Raw genomic sequence first — 16,211 nt, 5'->3', positions numbered from 1 at the left:
GTTTTTCTTATTAGAGGGATGGGGGTGGTGCCTGGTACATTTTTAAGTATAGTCTTGAATCTAGAGCCATACGTCATGATTTCAGAATTGCCCTGCAGCAGCAGACTCTACAAATACGCCTGAGTTGGGTGTTGGGCGCAGACCTTACCAACACTCCTTGTTTGTCTGGAGAGAAACAACCCTCTTTTGTGATTTTCAGCTCAACCCTGGATTATTTACAAATGTCTTAAGCAAATACGGCAAATATAGTAACTATAGTAACTCTAATAAGAAACGCAGTGAACCAAAATGCTCACAGAGAGGAAGCTACCATTCCTTTAGCTGGGAGCTGAGATATTCCAGGAAGACACGTCAGAGGCCTAAAATTTGCTTCTCATTAACAAACAAGCAAACAGAAAACAACAGCAGAACAAACAAAAAAACCCTCCAGCAGCCAAGAAAGGGGTTTGAGGAAACAAAAATTATCCCCAAAGAGAAGGTCTCTAAAATAGATGTCATTTTTCTCATGTTTGATTGATTGAGTAGCCGAGGGACATGGATGGATATTTAAGTTTTAGCTGTTTATCTGAGAAGTCAGTCTAAGTATAAATAAGGGCAGCACAAAAAGACTTTAGTATGTAATTCTTAAGTTGGTCTTTTGTTTGCCCCTGTTCACACTGTGTTGATGCGTAATAGCCTGAACTGAGTCAGGAGCCTAGAATGTGATGACTTAGCTTCTCCATCCCTCTGGACCTTTTTTTTTTAAATGGTGCTTTGTGGCAGAATCTCTGACCAAAAAAGCCTTTTTTTTTTTTTTTTTTTAGATTCCATATATATGTGTTAGCATACAGTGTTTTTCTCTTTCTGACTTACTTCACTCTGTATGACAGACTCTAGGTCCATCCACCTCACTACAAATAACTCAATTTCGTTTCTTTTTATGGCTGAGTAATATTCCATTGCATATATGTGCCACATCTTCTTCATCCACTCATCTGTCGATGGACACTTAGGTTGCTTCCATGTCCTGCCTATTGTAAACAGAGCTGCAATGAACATTGTGGTAAACGACAGAGTTCAGCTCCTTTTAGACATCACTTATCTTTGGGCTGATCAGCACAAATCATTCACTAGTTCTGTAAAAAACAACCCCCCTCCCCCCCAAATAAAACCCCCTGCTCCTAAAGAGGACTGTGAAAAGACAGGGAACTGGGCCACCCATTAGCCTGCATGAAAGAGTTCTTACATCATGGCCATAAGGATGCAGTGCATTCTCAGAGAATGAGCTCTCTCAGGGACCTAAAATGCATATTTCCTTGGGTGGATTTGCTTAAAAGATTCCAGCTTTGGCACATTAATATGAAACCCAGGATCTAATTGACAGAGAGTCAGGCAACTTCTGGCCTCTGGAAGACCTGGTGAAAATGGTTATTTCAGTAACACGTAAAACGTCACAGTGTGGTATGTAATTTTAAAAATATAGCCCACTGTGTACGGGATTTTGCTAAGAAAAGGTTCTCACTCCCCACCGATTATCCTCTTCCTTTTGCCCGACTGATTTCCCTATATTCATAAAGACTTACAGGCCTGGCAGGAATGCTATGGTTTTGTAATGAGGTGATATATTCTCCACTTACTGAGGACATGTTTCTGTTTAGGGAAATGCAAGCTCCAACGTGGCTGCTGCTGTTTTCGCAAAACAGAAATCTCGGGGCTGGTTGTGAAAGAGAAGGTATGACTTGTGCAATACAGGTGCGTTTGCTTACAGTTGGTGTTTTTATGCAAGAGTTATTCAGGGATGTTTATGAGGATTTATGATTGGTCTTAATTAAAAGAACTGTGAGAAATGAAGAAAGCCAATATTCACTGAATTCTTCATGGCTCTAATTCCATAGTGAAAATTAAAGTTATATGTATCATCATACCATTTTATATGTGTTTCATTTGGAGGGCTGGGGATAGCTCTTTAGTGGCAGGAATGGTTTTTAGGCTACATCTCTATTTGTCCGTCAGTATGTCTATTGTTCCTTTTTGCTTTCCATAAGTTGTTGGTAAGTACACGGCATCGCAGAGCCCTTTTCTGCTAAAAGCAGCAGGCTTATGGATATCTGATTAACACCAGTACATGGAATACGCACAGAAGGGAGTTCTAGCACCACATCATTCCAGAAAATGGGGAGCTTGTTAGATAGAGAAAAAAAAAAAGTATTGTATTTACAGCTCAGCTTCTTTTAAACACCACTTTTCTTTGGGCTGATCAGCACAAATTACCGATTAGTTCTCTAACGGGAGAGGATTTTGGTACCACAAAATACATCAGGAAATACACACTGCAAATCTCACAACTCCAAGACTGGCAACCACTTCCTCCAAACTTTCAACTTTAAGTCCTCAGAGAAAATCTTCTCTTAGTTGTAGCTTAGCTTCACATCCTTTCTAATCTCTCCCAGTTCGTACACTCATGATACTGTTACATCATAGATATTCAAAATGGATCATCAACCAGTTGCACAAAGAGAGCAAACAGCCACTTAATCAATGCAAACCATACTCAGAAGTTTACCTTAGTTCCTTGAAGGGATCTGCCCTGACATTAGGTGTCTCTATAGATTTAGGGAACACTGTGCCCTCTGCTCCTGTAAACAAAAGAAAAAAGCAAACAGAGGTTGGAGAGTTGGATGTGTCACTGGGAGGCACAGTCAGCACAATGAATGGAGCTAAAGGCAGTGAATCCTTTATACAACCCAGTACACAGGTATTCTGCCACTGGCTCTAGGGCAGGTCTCCATGCTAGGAGAGCATTCAATCAACTCATGCAAACAGGCTTTGAAAAAACAAGGAACTCTTTTGAATGTGTTCTTGCTGAGATCAGAGTCAGGCCATGAGGCAAATTCCATGTTGGCTTAAAAAAAAAAAACAAAACAAGATGCCTAGAAACGGCACGGTCTGACTCATGTCTCTCATAAACTATTAACAGTCACCCAACTGGAAGTGTTTTGAAAACCAGCAGCTGAAATTCTGTTACTGCAGCATGGGGCACAAATCACATAACACGTACAACATCTAAGAAATGGGTTAGACGGTGGAGAATACTGTAAGACTGTAAGGTATTTGCCTAAGGACGATTAGGCCAAAGTTTTTCAGTAAATCAAGTTTTACACGATAATCTTGAAAACTTAGAACACTATGAGGGATCATTGGAAGTTCAGTGCTTCTACAATTTGAGTATTAACATTGATCCCCGACCCAATCTAGACATTTAGCTCTTGACTTTGCTATATAAGCTTTTATCTTTACAACTTGTCAACATCAGCTGAACCTTTCCAGCCGTAAAGATTGTGATTATCTAATTTGTCTGCTCCCAAAGTGTCTTCAAATCATTTAAGCCTCAGTTTATCACAGACAATTGCACTGGATATTTGTTTTTCAATTAAACTTAGCCAGGCATTATCCTGAAGTAAAGGTGTTTATTTTTATATGCTCAGTGTGCTTCTTTGATGCTGTAAGAAGGGATGGAATAATATCTTGCATTCATGTGTGAATTTCTAGAATCCTCCTGCATTGGTATAATGTCTAGAAATCCTCTACTAACCACTGTTATTCCAAATCCAGGTTTATCCCGACATACTAATGACTCTAGGAGAATGAAGTGATTTCCTGACTTTTGTAGCAACTATGGAAATATTTAATCTTTCTGATATGAGTAATAGACCACTGTAAGTAAAATCAGAATTTTTTTCTGCCTTAACATCATATATGGTCACTAAAAGAATATTCTGGTGAATAATAACTATTATTCTCAGCTAACATTTTTGAGTGACTACCACATTGCTGGATACCATCATAGATATATCTCATTTATTCCCTGCAACAACCCCATAAAACTGACAGTTCCAGTTGGCACAGAGACACTCCACGTGGGGACTTTTAAGATCATTTTCTGCCCGTAGACACTTTTACTTTCCAAGATCCTAAATCACATCATTTCAAATATACAGGTACCTTTCAAAATGTACCCATAGCCCCGTTAAATACATTTTTTGGTGTAAATTTCATAAGAATGTTCACTGTTTTATTAAGTATATATTATTTATTTTGCTCTAGTGATTGAAACTTTACTGTGTTCTCGGTAAGTGTGATGCTTAATTGTACGTGTCAACTTGACAAGATCAAAAGGTGCCCAGATATCTGGCTAAACATTATTTCTGGATGTGTCTGTGAGGGTGTTTCCAGTTGAGATTAGCATTTGAATAGGTGCGCTGAATAAAGCAGTTTGCTCTCTCCAATGTAAGCGGGCATCATCCTATCAGATGAGGGCCTGAATACAACAAAAAAGTGGAGGGAGGAAGTATTCCGCCCTGCCCTTCCTGCCTCACCCTGTGAGCTGGGACATTGATCTTTTCCTGCTGTCCATGGTCCTGGTTCTCAGGCCTGCAGACCCACACTGGAATCAACACCATTGACTCCCCTTGTTTTCAGGCATTTGGACTCAGACTAAATTACACCACTGGCCTTCCTAAGTCCCCATTTCACAGACAGCTGAGTGTGGGATTTCTCAGCCTCTATAATTGTGTGAGCCAATTTCTTACAATAAATCTTTCTCTGTATAGACCTTATTGGTTCGGTTTCTCTGGAGAACTCTGACTAATACAGTAACTGAGTAAGAATGGGGTGGATTACAAATTATACTGTAGCTTTTGTTACATATGTATTACATTTGGTTTTGAAGAATATCCATTTCCCCTCTCCAACATTTTTGGGATCCTTTGAGGAGCACCTAGGTCAAAGGCACTGTGGAGGCTGCCAAGTGGATAAAACAGGCTTGCCGAAGTCACAGGACAGGGACTGACACATCGGAAGGTGGCTCTAAGCTGTGTGAAACCCAAGACCATGCCCTCAGCCATCTCCCAGTGCCATCTTGTCTGTCACTGAACAACTCCCATCTGCTGCTACTGTAGTTAACAGGGACTTCTCTTTGACATTCTTAGAGATGCTTAGTTCTTAGCCATTTGAGCTCTATTTAAAAATATCTATATCTACATATTTAAAGGAACAATTATATGTCTCAATAAGGAGAGGAGAGCTATTTCTGTTTATTTACATTGTCTCTACTCTCTAGTGTCAGCTCAAATCTCCTCTTCCTCTACCGAGAATTCCATGAAAGCTGCAACAGAAAGAGCATTACCTCTTTCCAAATCAGCTGTAATTGTCTGACTCACCCAAATGACAATGAGTATTGCCCATGGACAGCTTTCATTATTTGAATTGTTTCTAGAATGCTGTAACACTTAATGTTTCACCTCTTTCTCATGCCCGCTCTTTCCATCATTTTGTAAGATCTCTGAAGTCAAAGAAGATCTATTTTGCAACTCTGGTGACTGTACCAAGTAGGTGCACACGGTAAGACATAGATTACACTCATTCAGAACAGTTGTCCAAAAATGAGGAATGACCGGCTGTTATGAAGAATGAACCTCAAAAGCTCGGGCCATTTTCTTTATCCCATCCAAACTCTGTACGGAGCCTGTTTCTTTATTTGTCAGATACCATGAGAAAACTTCATCTGCTACTTTACTTCTTACTTCTGGCTATACTAGGCTCAAGAGGGAACGGCTCCACTGCAGCTGGGGGCGCTGAGCTCTGCCACCCTTTGAGAGCAAGGCCAAGGGGGAAAAAGGGTGACAATAAAGTCATCCAGCACATTACAGATGCTCACTATCTGTGTCTGTGGAAAGAACATGGTCTCCTTTGAACACCTGAGCTTGGATCCTCAGCTCTCTGACCTGCAAGCGCGTTTGCTGTGCGCTTGGCTCCTAGCTCCTGGCTAGGAGTGCGTCTCGCTCTCTGTCCTATCCTCGTTGTCTAGCACGGCGCAGGCACTCAACAAATACTTGTAAGATGACTACGTACGCTCATTAGGCACTGAGCACACACTAATTGGGATTTACCTCGCAGACATTCATCTTATCTCTTCAACTAGATCGTAAGCTCTGTGTGGGCAGGGGCAAGGTCTTATATAGAATATAACCAGATTTGACTTTAGGTTCCCAAGACTCCTCCTGGACTCAATTCAACTAGTACTACCACTTCTATGGGAGTACTAATTTACTGCTATAAAATTCCTCATACCTCACATATTAAATGAATGTCTAAAATCACACCCCGGTGCATTTTAACTATACCACTAACATAAAGGAGTATGCTTATAAAGGAATGCTATTGGGGCTGAAGAGAAATATCTCTTTAAAGTAGAATAAGATCAGAAGGCTTGTGTTCTCTTTCCCAGACCAAGGAACCTGCTTAACCTACAGATAAGAGAACTGGGGCTAAAGACGTGTGGGGCTCATGGTCCTATGGCCAGTGGGCACTAGAGCTGAGATTCACATCCAGGCATCTGACTAAAGAACCAACATTTAGACCCAGCGCCCTAATGCCTTGTTTTCTCAGCCAGGCCAATGTGGCACTCATTAAATGGCAAGCAAGCAAAATCCAGAGGGGATGGGCTCTGACAGGTGGAGGAGATGGGTAACTGACAGGCTCTGGTGGTGGATGAAAGTGAAGGGCAAGACGCTCATGCTCCTTTAGCTTCCATCGTCCAACCAGATGCCCTTTGAATGTTTTTTTGCTGGACTTCGGCCACAGGGGTCCACATGTCCCATACATACTGGAGGACAGACTCATGCATGTGACTTCTCAGGGGAACTTATCAAAATCTCTCAGTAGCTGAGTGACCTTGGGCATGAATCTCTCTGACACTCAGCTTCCTTCTCTGAAAAGAAGAGATATGAGTAGTACCCTCATCTCCCAGGGATTTTGAAGACTAAATGAGATCTCTGGTACACAGTAATCATCAAATGACAATTAATAAAATACTACTGCTAGTACTAAAATGTTCATGAACCCTATTCTTTCTTCCTCTTATTTGGGTCCTCTATGACTCTTAAAAAATAACATTTTAAAAGCACTTACTACAAAGTAGAAACTATTGAAACTGTCTTCATTTGATCATGAAAATAACCCTGTGAGGAAGGGACTATTAATTTCTGTTATTACGGTTGTGGAGTGTGAGATTCAGAGAAGTCAAGAAACTTTTCTATGGTCACACAGTGAAGAGGGGGAGCCAGAATTTGAACTATAGCATTTCAGCTCTGAAACTGATGCCCTTGACCCTACTCTAGACCCTCATTCAGCTACTTGTTCATCTTTTTATGAAACATGAACAAATACCCATGTTTATAGCCTCAGGTAACAGCTGCTAAATCCCCTATCACTCCTCTTCTAAAAACTATTCCCACGTACAATGAAATGAGATATTAATACATTTCAAAAAGACCATTTCTTTCCAAGTCCTAACAGATTTCTGATTTCCACACCATTTTTCACTTTCCCAAAAGCTGCAGAGTGGACAGTCATTCATCAGGATGAATTCCCCCATCCCATCCTCTATCCATTCTTAGATAATAAATTATTCTCAATTTTATTATTTCAAAAAGGTTTCTATTAAAGCCATGCCTACTGATTCCTTCTTTTAACACAATATAATTTACTGGCAATAAATGTTCATAAACAGTTTGTGTGAAAAAATCCATAAAGCCATTTCAGCTTTAAGTTCCATTTAATGTCCCTCAGAAATGATTTCATCAATGTGTTTCCATTAGCTGGTTCTCTGCCCAGTAACTTAATTCCACACAATCAATCAGGAACTTATAAAGCATGTGACAGGATCTTTCTAAAGTGTTTTGAATCATCATAAAGATCAGCTCAATGGCTCTTTTTTCCGACTAGCACAGGTAGGAAGTAAACTCGTCAAAAAATCTCTAATGCACTTTGTTGCCATAGTAATAAAAAAGGCAGTTTCTCCTCTCCAGAAAGTATGCTCAAGTTCAGAGGTCAGTTTGGTCATGCTTTTCCCTCAGAGTGTCCTGGATGTCAAGAGCCCTGAAATCGAGTCATATCTCTGTGATGTTGGGCAAATCACATAACTCTCTCTGGCCCTTGACTTCCTTCACTGTAAAATGAGGGATGGGATGAGAAGTGTCAGAGCTAAAGTGTTTTCTCCCCAGATTTAAAATTTCATAAGGTAACAATCTAATCTAAACAGAAGATTATCTTTAGCCACCTCCAATCCCTGCCAGGAAAACAGAGCAACCCTGGGATATCAAAGCAAAATGTTAAAAATGTTCTCAGTGTTTAAGGAAGAAGCAAATTAAAGCAGACAGACATTTGTCCAATTCAAACTACAATTAACTGGTAGAAATAATCACCAGAAAATAAACCTCATAAGCGATAAAATGGTGAAGAACAAAATTTACTGTAGATGAGAATAACTAAAAAAAACCAAAAACCTGTTTGTAACTCTTTATGATCTGGGGAAATTCAATTTTATAAAAATAAGAAACATTAAAGTGCCTAAATCTGTACCTGTTGAAAATAGCCATGGACTAAATACTGGAAGAAAAATTTAGATATGCAAATTATGATACAGGAAAATTGGACTCCAGAGAAACATAAGACACAAAAGAAAAAATTACCATGATAGAAGTTATAATTAGTAACATTGGAGTTTAAGAAAGTTATGATAAATCAAATCTTTTTAGTACACAGAAAAGAACTACTCTTACAGACACTAATTTCAAGAAAAGCTTTTAAAAAGGGCAGACATGGTTTAAGACTACTGTTTAGAAAATTGATGAAGGAATTAAACTAGCTTAATGGAGTTTGCTCTGGTAAATTATTTCTAGACATACATTCATTAACATGGGCATAATTAGGATTAATGCTTTTGTATAAATGAAAATAGACTAAAAATCATCTTTGGGTTAAAACCATGGAGCTAAAATGTTTAATAGGTTCCATATGTGAGTTAAAATATCTGATGACCATTGTTTGAAGTCAACGTTCTAAATTTTCCAATTCTTGTTGCTTGGGTAGATATATCCTGAATGACAGTCCTTAATAACAACCATATTTTATTTGATAAGATAAGGTTCTATTTTCATACCAATATTAGATTATAAAACAGAGAAAGGATGTCAATCTAAAAAATGGTGATAAGAAAATGGGAGAAGGAAGCACATGGAAGCAACCTAAGTGCCCATCGACAGATGAATGGATAAAGAAGATGTGGCACATATATACAATGGAATATTACTCAGCCATAAAAAGAAATGAAATTGAGTTATTTGTAGTGAGGTGGATGGACCTAGGGTCTGTCATACAGAGTGAAGTAAGTCAGAAAGAGAAAAACAAATACCGTATGCTAACACACATATATGGAATCTTAAAAAAAAAAAACTGGTTCTGAAGAACCTAGGGGCAGGACAGGAATAAAGACGCAGATGTACAGAATGGACTTGAGGACACGGGGAGGGGGAAGGGTAAGCTGTGACAAAGTGAGAGAGTGGCATGGACATATATACACTACCTAATGTAAAATAAATAGCTAGTGGGAAGCAGCCGCATAGCACAGGGAGATCAGCTCGGTGCTTTGTGACCACCTAGAGGGGTGGGATAGGGAGGGTGGGAGGGAGACACAAGAGGGAGGGGATATGGGGATATATGTATAGCTGATTCACTTTGTTATACAGCAGAAACTAACACAACAATGTAAAGCAATTATACTTCAATAAAGATGTTAAAGAAAAGAAAATGGGAGAAGGAGTGATTCAATTTCCTGAAATATCAGAGAACTGGGAAACCAAAGACCTGATTTTTAGTGCTGATTTTGCATAAGCTTATGGCTGACTGTTGGCCATTTGCCCTCAGGTCTTATTTCCCCATTTGTTGTACAAAGCGGGGGTGGGGATTAGATGGTCCATGAGGCCACCTCCAGCCCTGATGTTTTAGGAACCTCCAGATAACCTGGTTGGATGAACCCAACGGACCAGGAGAGGAGCATGGTAGGTTTGATAAACCCAAAGTTAAATGTATTTAACAAATACGTATAGAGTAGGGGACTGTAGAGGTGAACCAGAGAGAGATGGAGCTTATAGACCAGTAGAATGTAGTACTCTCCAGTAGGGTACACTGGCTAGTTCAAAGAATCAGTAATGAAATAAACTCAGAAATAACATACAATAGTGACAAATGGTGATACAGACTTGAAAGGAAAATCAAACATGTCTTTGAAAGTATAATACTTGGGGTCATAGATTGGTCTGTCAGGTATGTTTCCCTGAAAAAGTGAAGTTTTCCTGATATTTGTTAAGTGATTAGGAACAACCTAGTTAAGAGGGGGAAGGAACGGTAGAAGAGATTATGCAAAGGTGGCAGGGTTGGGAAGCTGAGGTCAATAAAGAAGATTGGTGTGGCCAGACCATATTTAGCAAGGGTGAGCATTGTGGGATGAGACTGGAGAGGTGGGTTGGCCCAGGTAATGCAGAGCCAAGGTGAAGGTTTTTCTTTCTTTTGGCCGTGCCACACGGCATGCGGGATCTTAGTTCCCTCACCAGGGATCAAACCCACGCCCCCTGCAGTGGAAGAACGGAGTCTTACCCACTGGACTGCCAGGGAAGTCCCACAGTGAGGGTATTAAGCAGACCCGAGCAAACTGGCATTTTTCAAAGATTACTGTGGCGGTATGTTATGGTCTGCATATTTGTGTCCCCCTAAAAGTCACATGCTCCAACTGTAACCTTCACCAGAAGTAAAACATGCTGGTGCCCTGATCTCAGACCTCCCAGTCTCCAGAAGAGTGAAAAATAAATGTCTGCTGTTTAAGCTACCCAGTCTGTGGTATCTGTTACAGCAGCCTGAGCTGTCTGAGACACTGTATTGTGGAAAAGACACTTGAAGAGGGCAAAGATAAATGAGGCGAAGCAGAGGAGACATGATGACAGCTTGGACTAAAGAACTGGCAGCCAGGACAGAGAAGTGCAGGTGGGTTAGGAAATATGTTAAGAGGAAAACCAATGGGATCTAGTGATGTGCTGGACAAGAGGGAGACAGAGAATGACCACAGGGCCCATGGGAAGATCTGAAATTGAGGTCAAGGCCAAGTGATTAATACCCAAAGCCAGCTGTGCCCATGGCAACCTTACACTTCTCCAACAAAATCTAGCTTCTTTGACATTTTAATTTCAATTGAAATTGCCTTTACTTAATACAAGAAGCCGCTATGAATCCAGCTCTATTTTTCCTGTGAAGGTACAGGCAACATGACAAAGAAAAGTTTTAAGTCTCTCACAGTGTTTACAAGCATTTTTAAAAAACACTATGAAGAATGTAATAATTCTATGAATAATGAACATTGTCTTCTGTGAAAGATAATTTTCTGGTTACTCCAATGTTTCAGCTGAACACAGTTCATATGCTAGAAATGATTAAGCTTAGTGAGGAAGGCAAGTCAAAAGCCAACAAGACAGGCTGAAAGCTGGGCCTCTTGTGTCAAACTGTTAGCCAAGTTGTGAATGCAAGGGAAAAATTATTGAAGGAAATTAAAAATGGTACTCTAATGAACACGCGAATGATAAGAAAGTCAAACAGACTTATTGGTGATATGGAGAAAGTTCTAGTGTTCTGGAGAGAAGACCAAAGCAGTCCCAACATTCCCTGAAACCAAAGACTAATCCAGAGCAATTCTCTTCAATTCTATGAAGGCTGAGAGAGGTGATGAAGTTGGAGAAGAAAAGTTTGAAGCTAGCAGAGGTTGGTTCATGAGGTTTAAGGAAAGAAGCCATCTCCACAACGTAGAAGTGCAAGGTGGCGCAGCAAGTGCTGATGTAGAAACTGCAGCAAGTTATCCAGAAGATCTAGCTAGATAATTCACGAAGGTGGCTACATTAGATGACAGATTTTCAGTGTAAATGAAACAAGCCTTATATTGGAAGATGCCATCTAGGACTTTCACAGCTAGAGAGGAGAAGTCAACGCCTGACTTCAAAGCTTAAAGGACAGGCTGACTCTCTTAGGGGTTAATGCAGCTGGTGACTTTAAGCTGAAGCCAATGCTCATTTCTCATTCTTGAAATTTTAGGGTCCTTAAGAATTTTGCTAAATCTACTCTGCCTGTGTTCTATAAATGGAACAACAAAGCCTGGATGACAGTATATCTGTTTACAACATGGTGTACTGAATATTTTAAGTTCACTGGTGAGACTTACTCCTTTCAAAATATTACTGCTTATTGACAATGCACCTGGTCACCCAAGAGCTCTGATGAAGATGTACAAGGAGATTTATCTTGTTTTCATGGCTGCTAACACAACATCCCTTCTGTGGCCACTGGAACGAGGATTAATTTTGACTTTCAAGTCTTATCACTTAAGAAATACATTTCATAAGACTATAGCTGCCATAGATAGTGATTCCTCTGATGGATCTGAGCAAAGTAAATTGAAAACCACTGGAAATAATTTACCATTCTAGATGCCATTAAGAACATTCATGGTTCATGGGAAGAGGTCAAAATATCAGTATTAACAGGAATTTGGAAGAAGTTGATTCTAACTCTCACGGATGAAGGGTTCAAGACTTCAGTGGAGGGAGTCACTGCAGATGTAGAGGAAATATTAAGAGAACCAGAATTAGAAGTAGAGCTGGAAGACGTGACTGAATTGCTGCAATCTCATGATAAAACTTTAATGGATGAGGAGTTGCTTCTTATGGATGAGCAAAGAAAGTGGTTTCTTGAGATGGGATCTGCTCCTGGTGAAGATGCTGTTAAAATGACAACAGAGGATTTAGAATATTACATAAACTTAGGTGATAAAGCAGCGGCAGGATTTTAGAGGACTGACCCCAATTTTGAAAGAGTTCTACTGTGGATAATATGCTATCAAACAGCACTGCATGCTACAGAGAAATCCTTCATGAAAGGAAGAGTCCATTGATGAGGCAAACTTCATTGTTGTCTTATTTTAAGAAATTGCCTCGGCCATGCCAGCCTTCAGCCACCACCACCCCAATGAGTCAGAGGGTCTTGCCTCAATGTTGATGGCTACTATCAGCAAAAAGATTATGACTCAGTGAAGGCTCAGATGATGGTCAGCATTTTTTTTTAGCAATAAAGTATTATTTAAATTTAGGTAAGTATACTGTTTTTTGTTGACATAGTAATGCTATTGCACACTTAATACACTACAGTATCCTGTAAACATAACTTTTATATGCACTGGGAAACAAACAAATTCGTGTGACTTCCTTTATAGCAAGATTCGCTTTATTGTGGTGGTTTGGAACGGAAACCATACTACCTCCAAGGTGTGCCGGTACACCCTGTAGAATGCATTATAGGAGGTCAAGAGCAAACGCGTAGAAATCAGAAGACTATTTCAGTAGGTCATGTGAGAAATGATGATGGCCTAGAGTAAAGAACTTATGGTGAAAAAAATGGGAAGGATGAACTTGAGAGTGATTGAGGTGGTAGGATTAAAAGAACTCAGTGATATGAGGGGTGGATGAGTAAGAGATGTCCAGGTTTTGGTTGCAGGGGGGGGACAAGTTTAATTTCGGCTCTGTTGAATTTAAGGTATCTATGGAGTCCCCAGATTAAGATGCTTATGGAGGCAACTGGATGTACAGGTATATTGCTCAAGGTAGAGTTCTAAACCACTGGTATATAAACTTAAAATCACTGGGATACAGACGATCATCGAAACCAAGAGAATATGTGAAATTATCCAAGAAATGGTTACAGTGATGTCAATAGACAGCCAAGGTCAGAATTTTAAGGGATTCCAACATTTAAAGTTTGGGTATGGGAGGATGAGACATCAAAGGAAACTGAAAAGAAGAGGCTAGAGAGACAGAAAGAAGACCAGAAATGGTGTAACATAGGAAGTCAGGAGTGACAAGTATTCCAAGAAGGTGGGAGGAGTTACGTACCTGCTTAATTGGTACTTAGAGTTAAGAAGAGGAATTTAAATGTCCATGGAATCTAGCAACATGGGGGTCATTTACATCATAGGAGCCATTCTATGAAGAGCTGGAGGTGGACTCGTGGGCAGAGGAGAAAGTGGGATGTGGAGAAATGGTTACAGCAAGAGTTCCCACTTGGTGACAAGAGAAGTATAGTTAAGACACCTGAGTATTAGATATTGGATATTAGATACTGAAGACCCAGCTATGGTTAGTAACCAAAATTGATAGGGGTACCAGTCTGCTCAATGGCAGATCTATCTATCTATCTATCTATCTATTATTATGTATTAATAAAGATGATGTCGATGACAATGATAGAAGGCCAGAATGACAAAAAAAATCTTTGAATAATCTGAATCTTAACAATGGAGAAGAAGAAAATAAGACGTGTTTCCTTTCAAGTACTCTAACAGTGTAACTGAACCGACCATACCATCAGGGTGCACACTTTAAATAATTGTGTAGAATGTGAAACCGCAGCGCAATTTAAGATTCATGTACAGAAATATTCTGGCAAGATATGAAGAGACAAGTAGTTTAATTAAACAAACTCTACTCTAGAAAGCAACAGACCAGAGCTCATGCCTGGTGTATCATTAAGCCCAAACTGGAAAAAATAAAAGGGAGCAGCCAAGCAGCAAGCAACCTCATTTCAGTTTCTTATGACGACATTATTTTTGATAGTAAATAAAACCACACAATAAAACAAATAATCTCAACTCACTGGTTTTGTATTACATTGATGGAACACCAGAATAAGGCAACCTCTGAGTTAGGACAGTACATGGACAACAGGGCCTCAGCCACAGGCTGAGAAGCCTTCTTGACATGAAATGCAGAGCTGGGCATGAGAGAGACTCCTTGGCTCTCAGAAACGAGGTACTGTGTGTCCCATGAATGGGATGAATGTGGCACTCCACTCACAGTCACCTCCAGGTCTCTGTGGGACCGGCAGCCACAATCAGGCCAACAGTGAGGGGAGAAAGGGAGAGAACGGATATGAACTGTGTGACCAAGTGAAGGAAAGCCTGCCCTTCCACTTGGAAATAAGGGTAAGAAGGGAGACTTGAACACACTGCTTCCTCTGTCCAGATCTCAGTTCTCAATTGTCTCTCACAGTGTGAGACCAATCACGACTCAGAGAGTCAGTGGATGCCTGTGAGACCTAGGAAAACAACATGTACATGATTTTAAGGGTTTCCTGGTCATTGAAAAAGAAGTAGAACACTTTGTTCCTGTTGCCAAGTGGGTTGGGGGTGACGCTTTCCTATGGAGAAGGGAATTGAAACATTAACTGAGGACCATGAAGAAACACTGTCTAAAAATAATTGGAGAAACAGAGTCATTTTCAGGTGAGAGGATGAGGACTTGAAAAGCAAAACCAGGAAATTGAAATCTTTTTTTTTTTTTTTTTTTTTTTTTGCGGTACGCGGGCCTCTCACTGTTGTGGCCTCTCCCGTTGCGCAGCACAGGCTCCGGACGCGCAGGCTCAGCGGCCACGGCTCACGGGCCCAGCCGCTCCGCGGCATGTGGGATCCTCCCGGACCGGGGCACGAACCCGTGTCCCCTGCATCGGCAGGCGGACTCTCAACCACTGCGCCACCAGGGAAGCCCAGGAAGTTGAAATCTTAATGAAAGTGCTGAACGTCTGAGAGCATTAAAACACTAGACTGATTAAACTTCAGAATACAATCTTACTATGAAAGCAAGCCTCAAAATGGACACACTATACAGGTGACTCACATGGTAATTTTGACTGTGTGACTTTGACCCATCCACTGACTTTATCACTACTATGGCCAGCGTGTTACTTTATCAACACCCACTTTCCCCTGCCAACAAAATATCAGTATTTCATGGAAGCAAAATGCCCAGCTAAATAATCACTTTCCCAGACTCCCTTGAAGCTACGGGTGGCCATGACACGATTTTGTCTAATGAGATGTAGTAGAAGTCTACTAGGGTGGAGTATTGGGCAAGCTTTGACTGTCCTAATAGGAAAGTACAGATGCAGCTGGTTCCACTCTTTCTACCTGAATATCAACATCATATCTGGAATTGTAAGAGCCATCTCCCTCCCATGAGACGAAGACCAATAGAATTTCAGATATGTTGCCCCAGACCGCTAAGCTACCAGCAACTGTCAAGTCCCTACTTATTATCTGCTTGAGAATCCTTATGAGAATCCTGTTACTCACCCCTAAGGTTCAATACTATTTGACCCAAGACCGATGAGGGAGAAGCAAACTGACCCTTTGAGAGGGTCAGACTCTTCACCTCGATCTTTTTTTGCTATAAACCAAAGGACCAAAAGTTGGAACCCACTGTTACTGTACCTTCATATTATACTGAAGTATCTTTTCACGGATTGCT

At 40.4% G+C, this 16,211-nt stretch overlaps 1 protein-coding gene across 24 annotated transcripts in view; it reads right to left on the bottom strand.

The window, feature by feature from the left end:
• Positions 1 to 16,211, bottom strand: part of SGCD (sarcoglycan delta) — a 1,717,585-nt gene that overhangs the window by 104,993 nt on the left and 1,596,381 nt on the right. For all 24 annotated transcript variants that reach the window (XR_013827577.1, XM_079916704.1, XM_079916702.1 and 21 more), the window contains one exon: positions 2,543 to 2,615. Coding sequence is in view for 23 of the 24 variants with exons in the window: in XM_079916704.1 (XP_079772830.1) it covers positions 2,543 to 2,615 (73 nt within the window). In the remaining variant the exon portion in view is untranslated. The remainder of the gene's footprint in view (positions 1 to 2,542; positions 2,616 to 16,211) is intronic.

The sequence above is a fragment of the Stenella coeruleoalba genome (genome assembly GCF_951394435.1).
Source record: "Stenella coeruleoalba genome assembly, chromosome: 3".
NCBI classification, from domain to species: Eukaryota; Metazoa; Chordata; class Mammalia; order Artiodactyla; family Delphinidae; genus Stenella; species Stenella coeruleoalba.
This window is presented reverse-complemented; position numbering and strand designations above follow the sequence as displayed.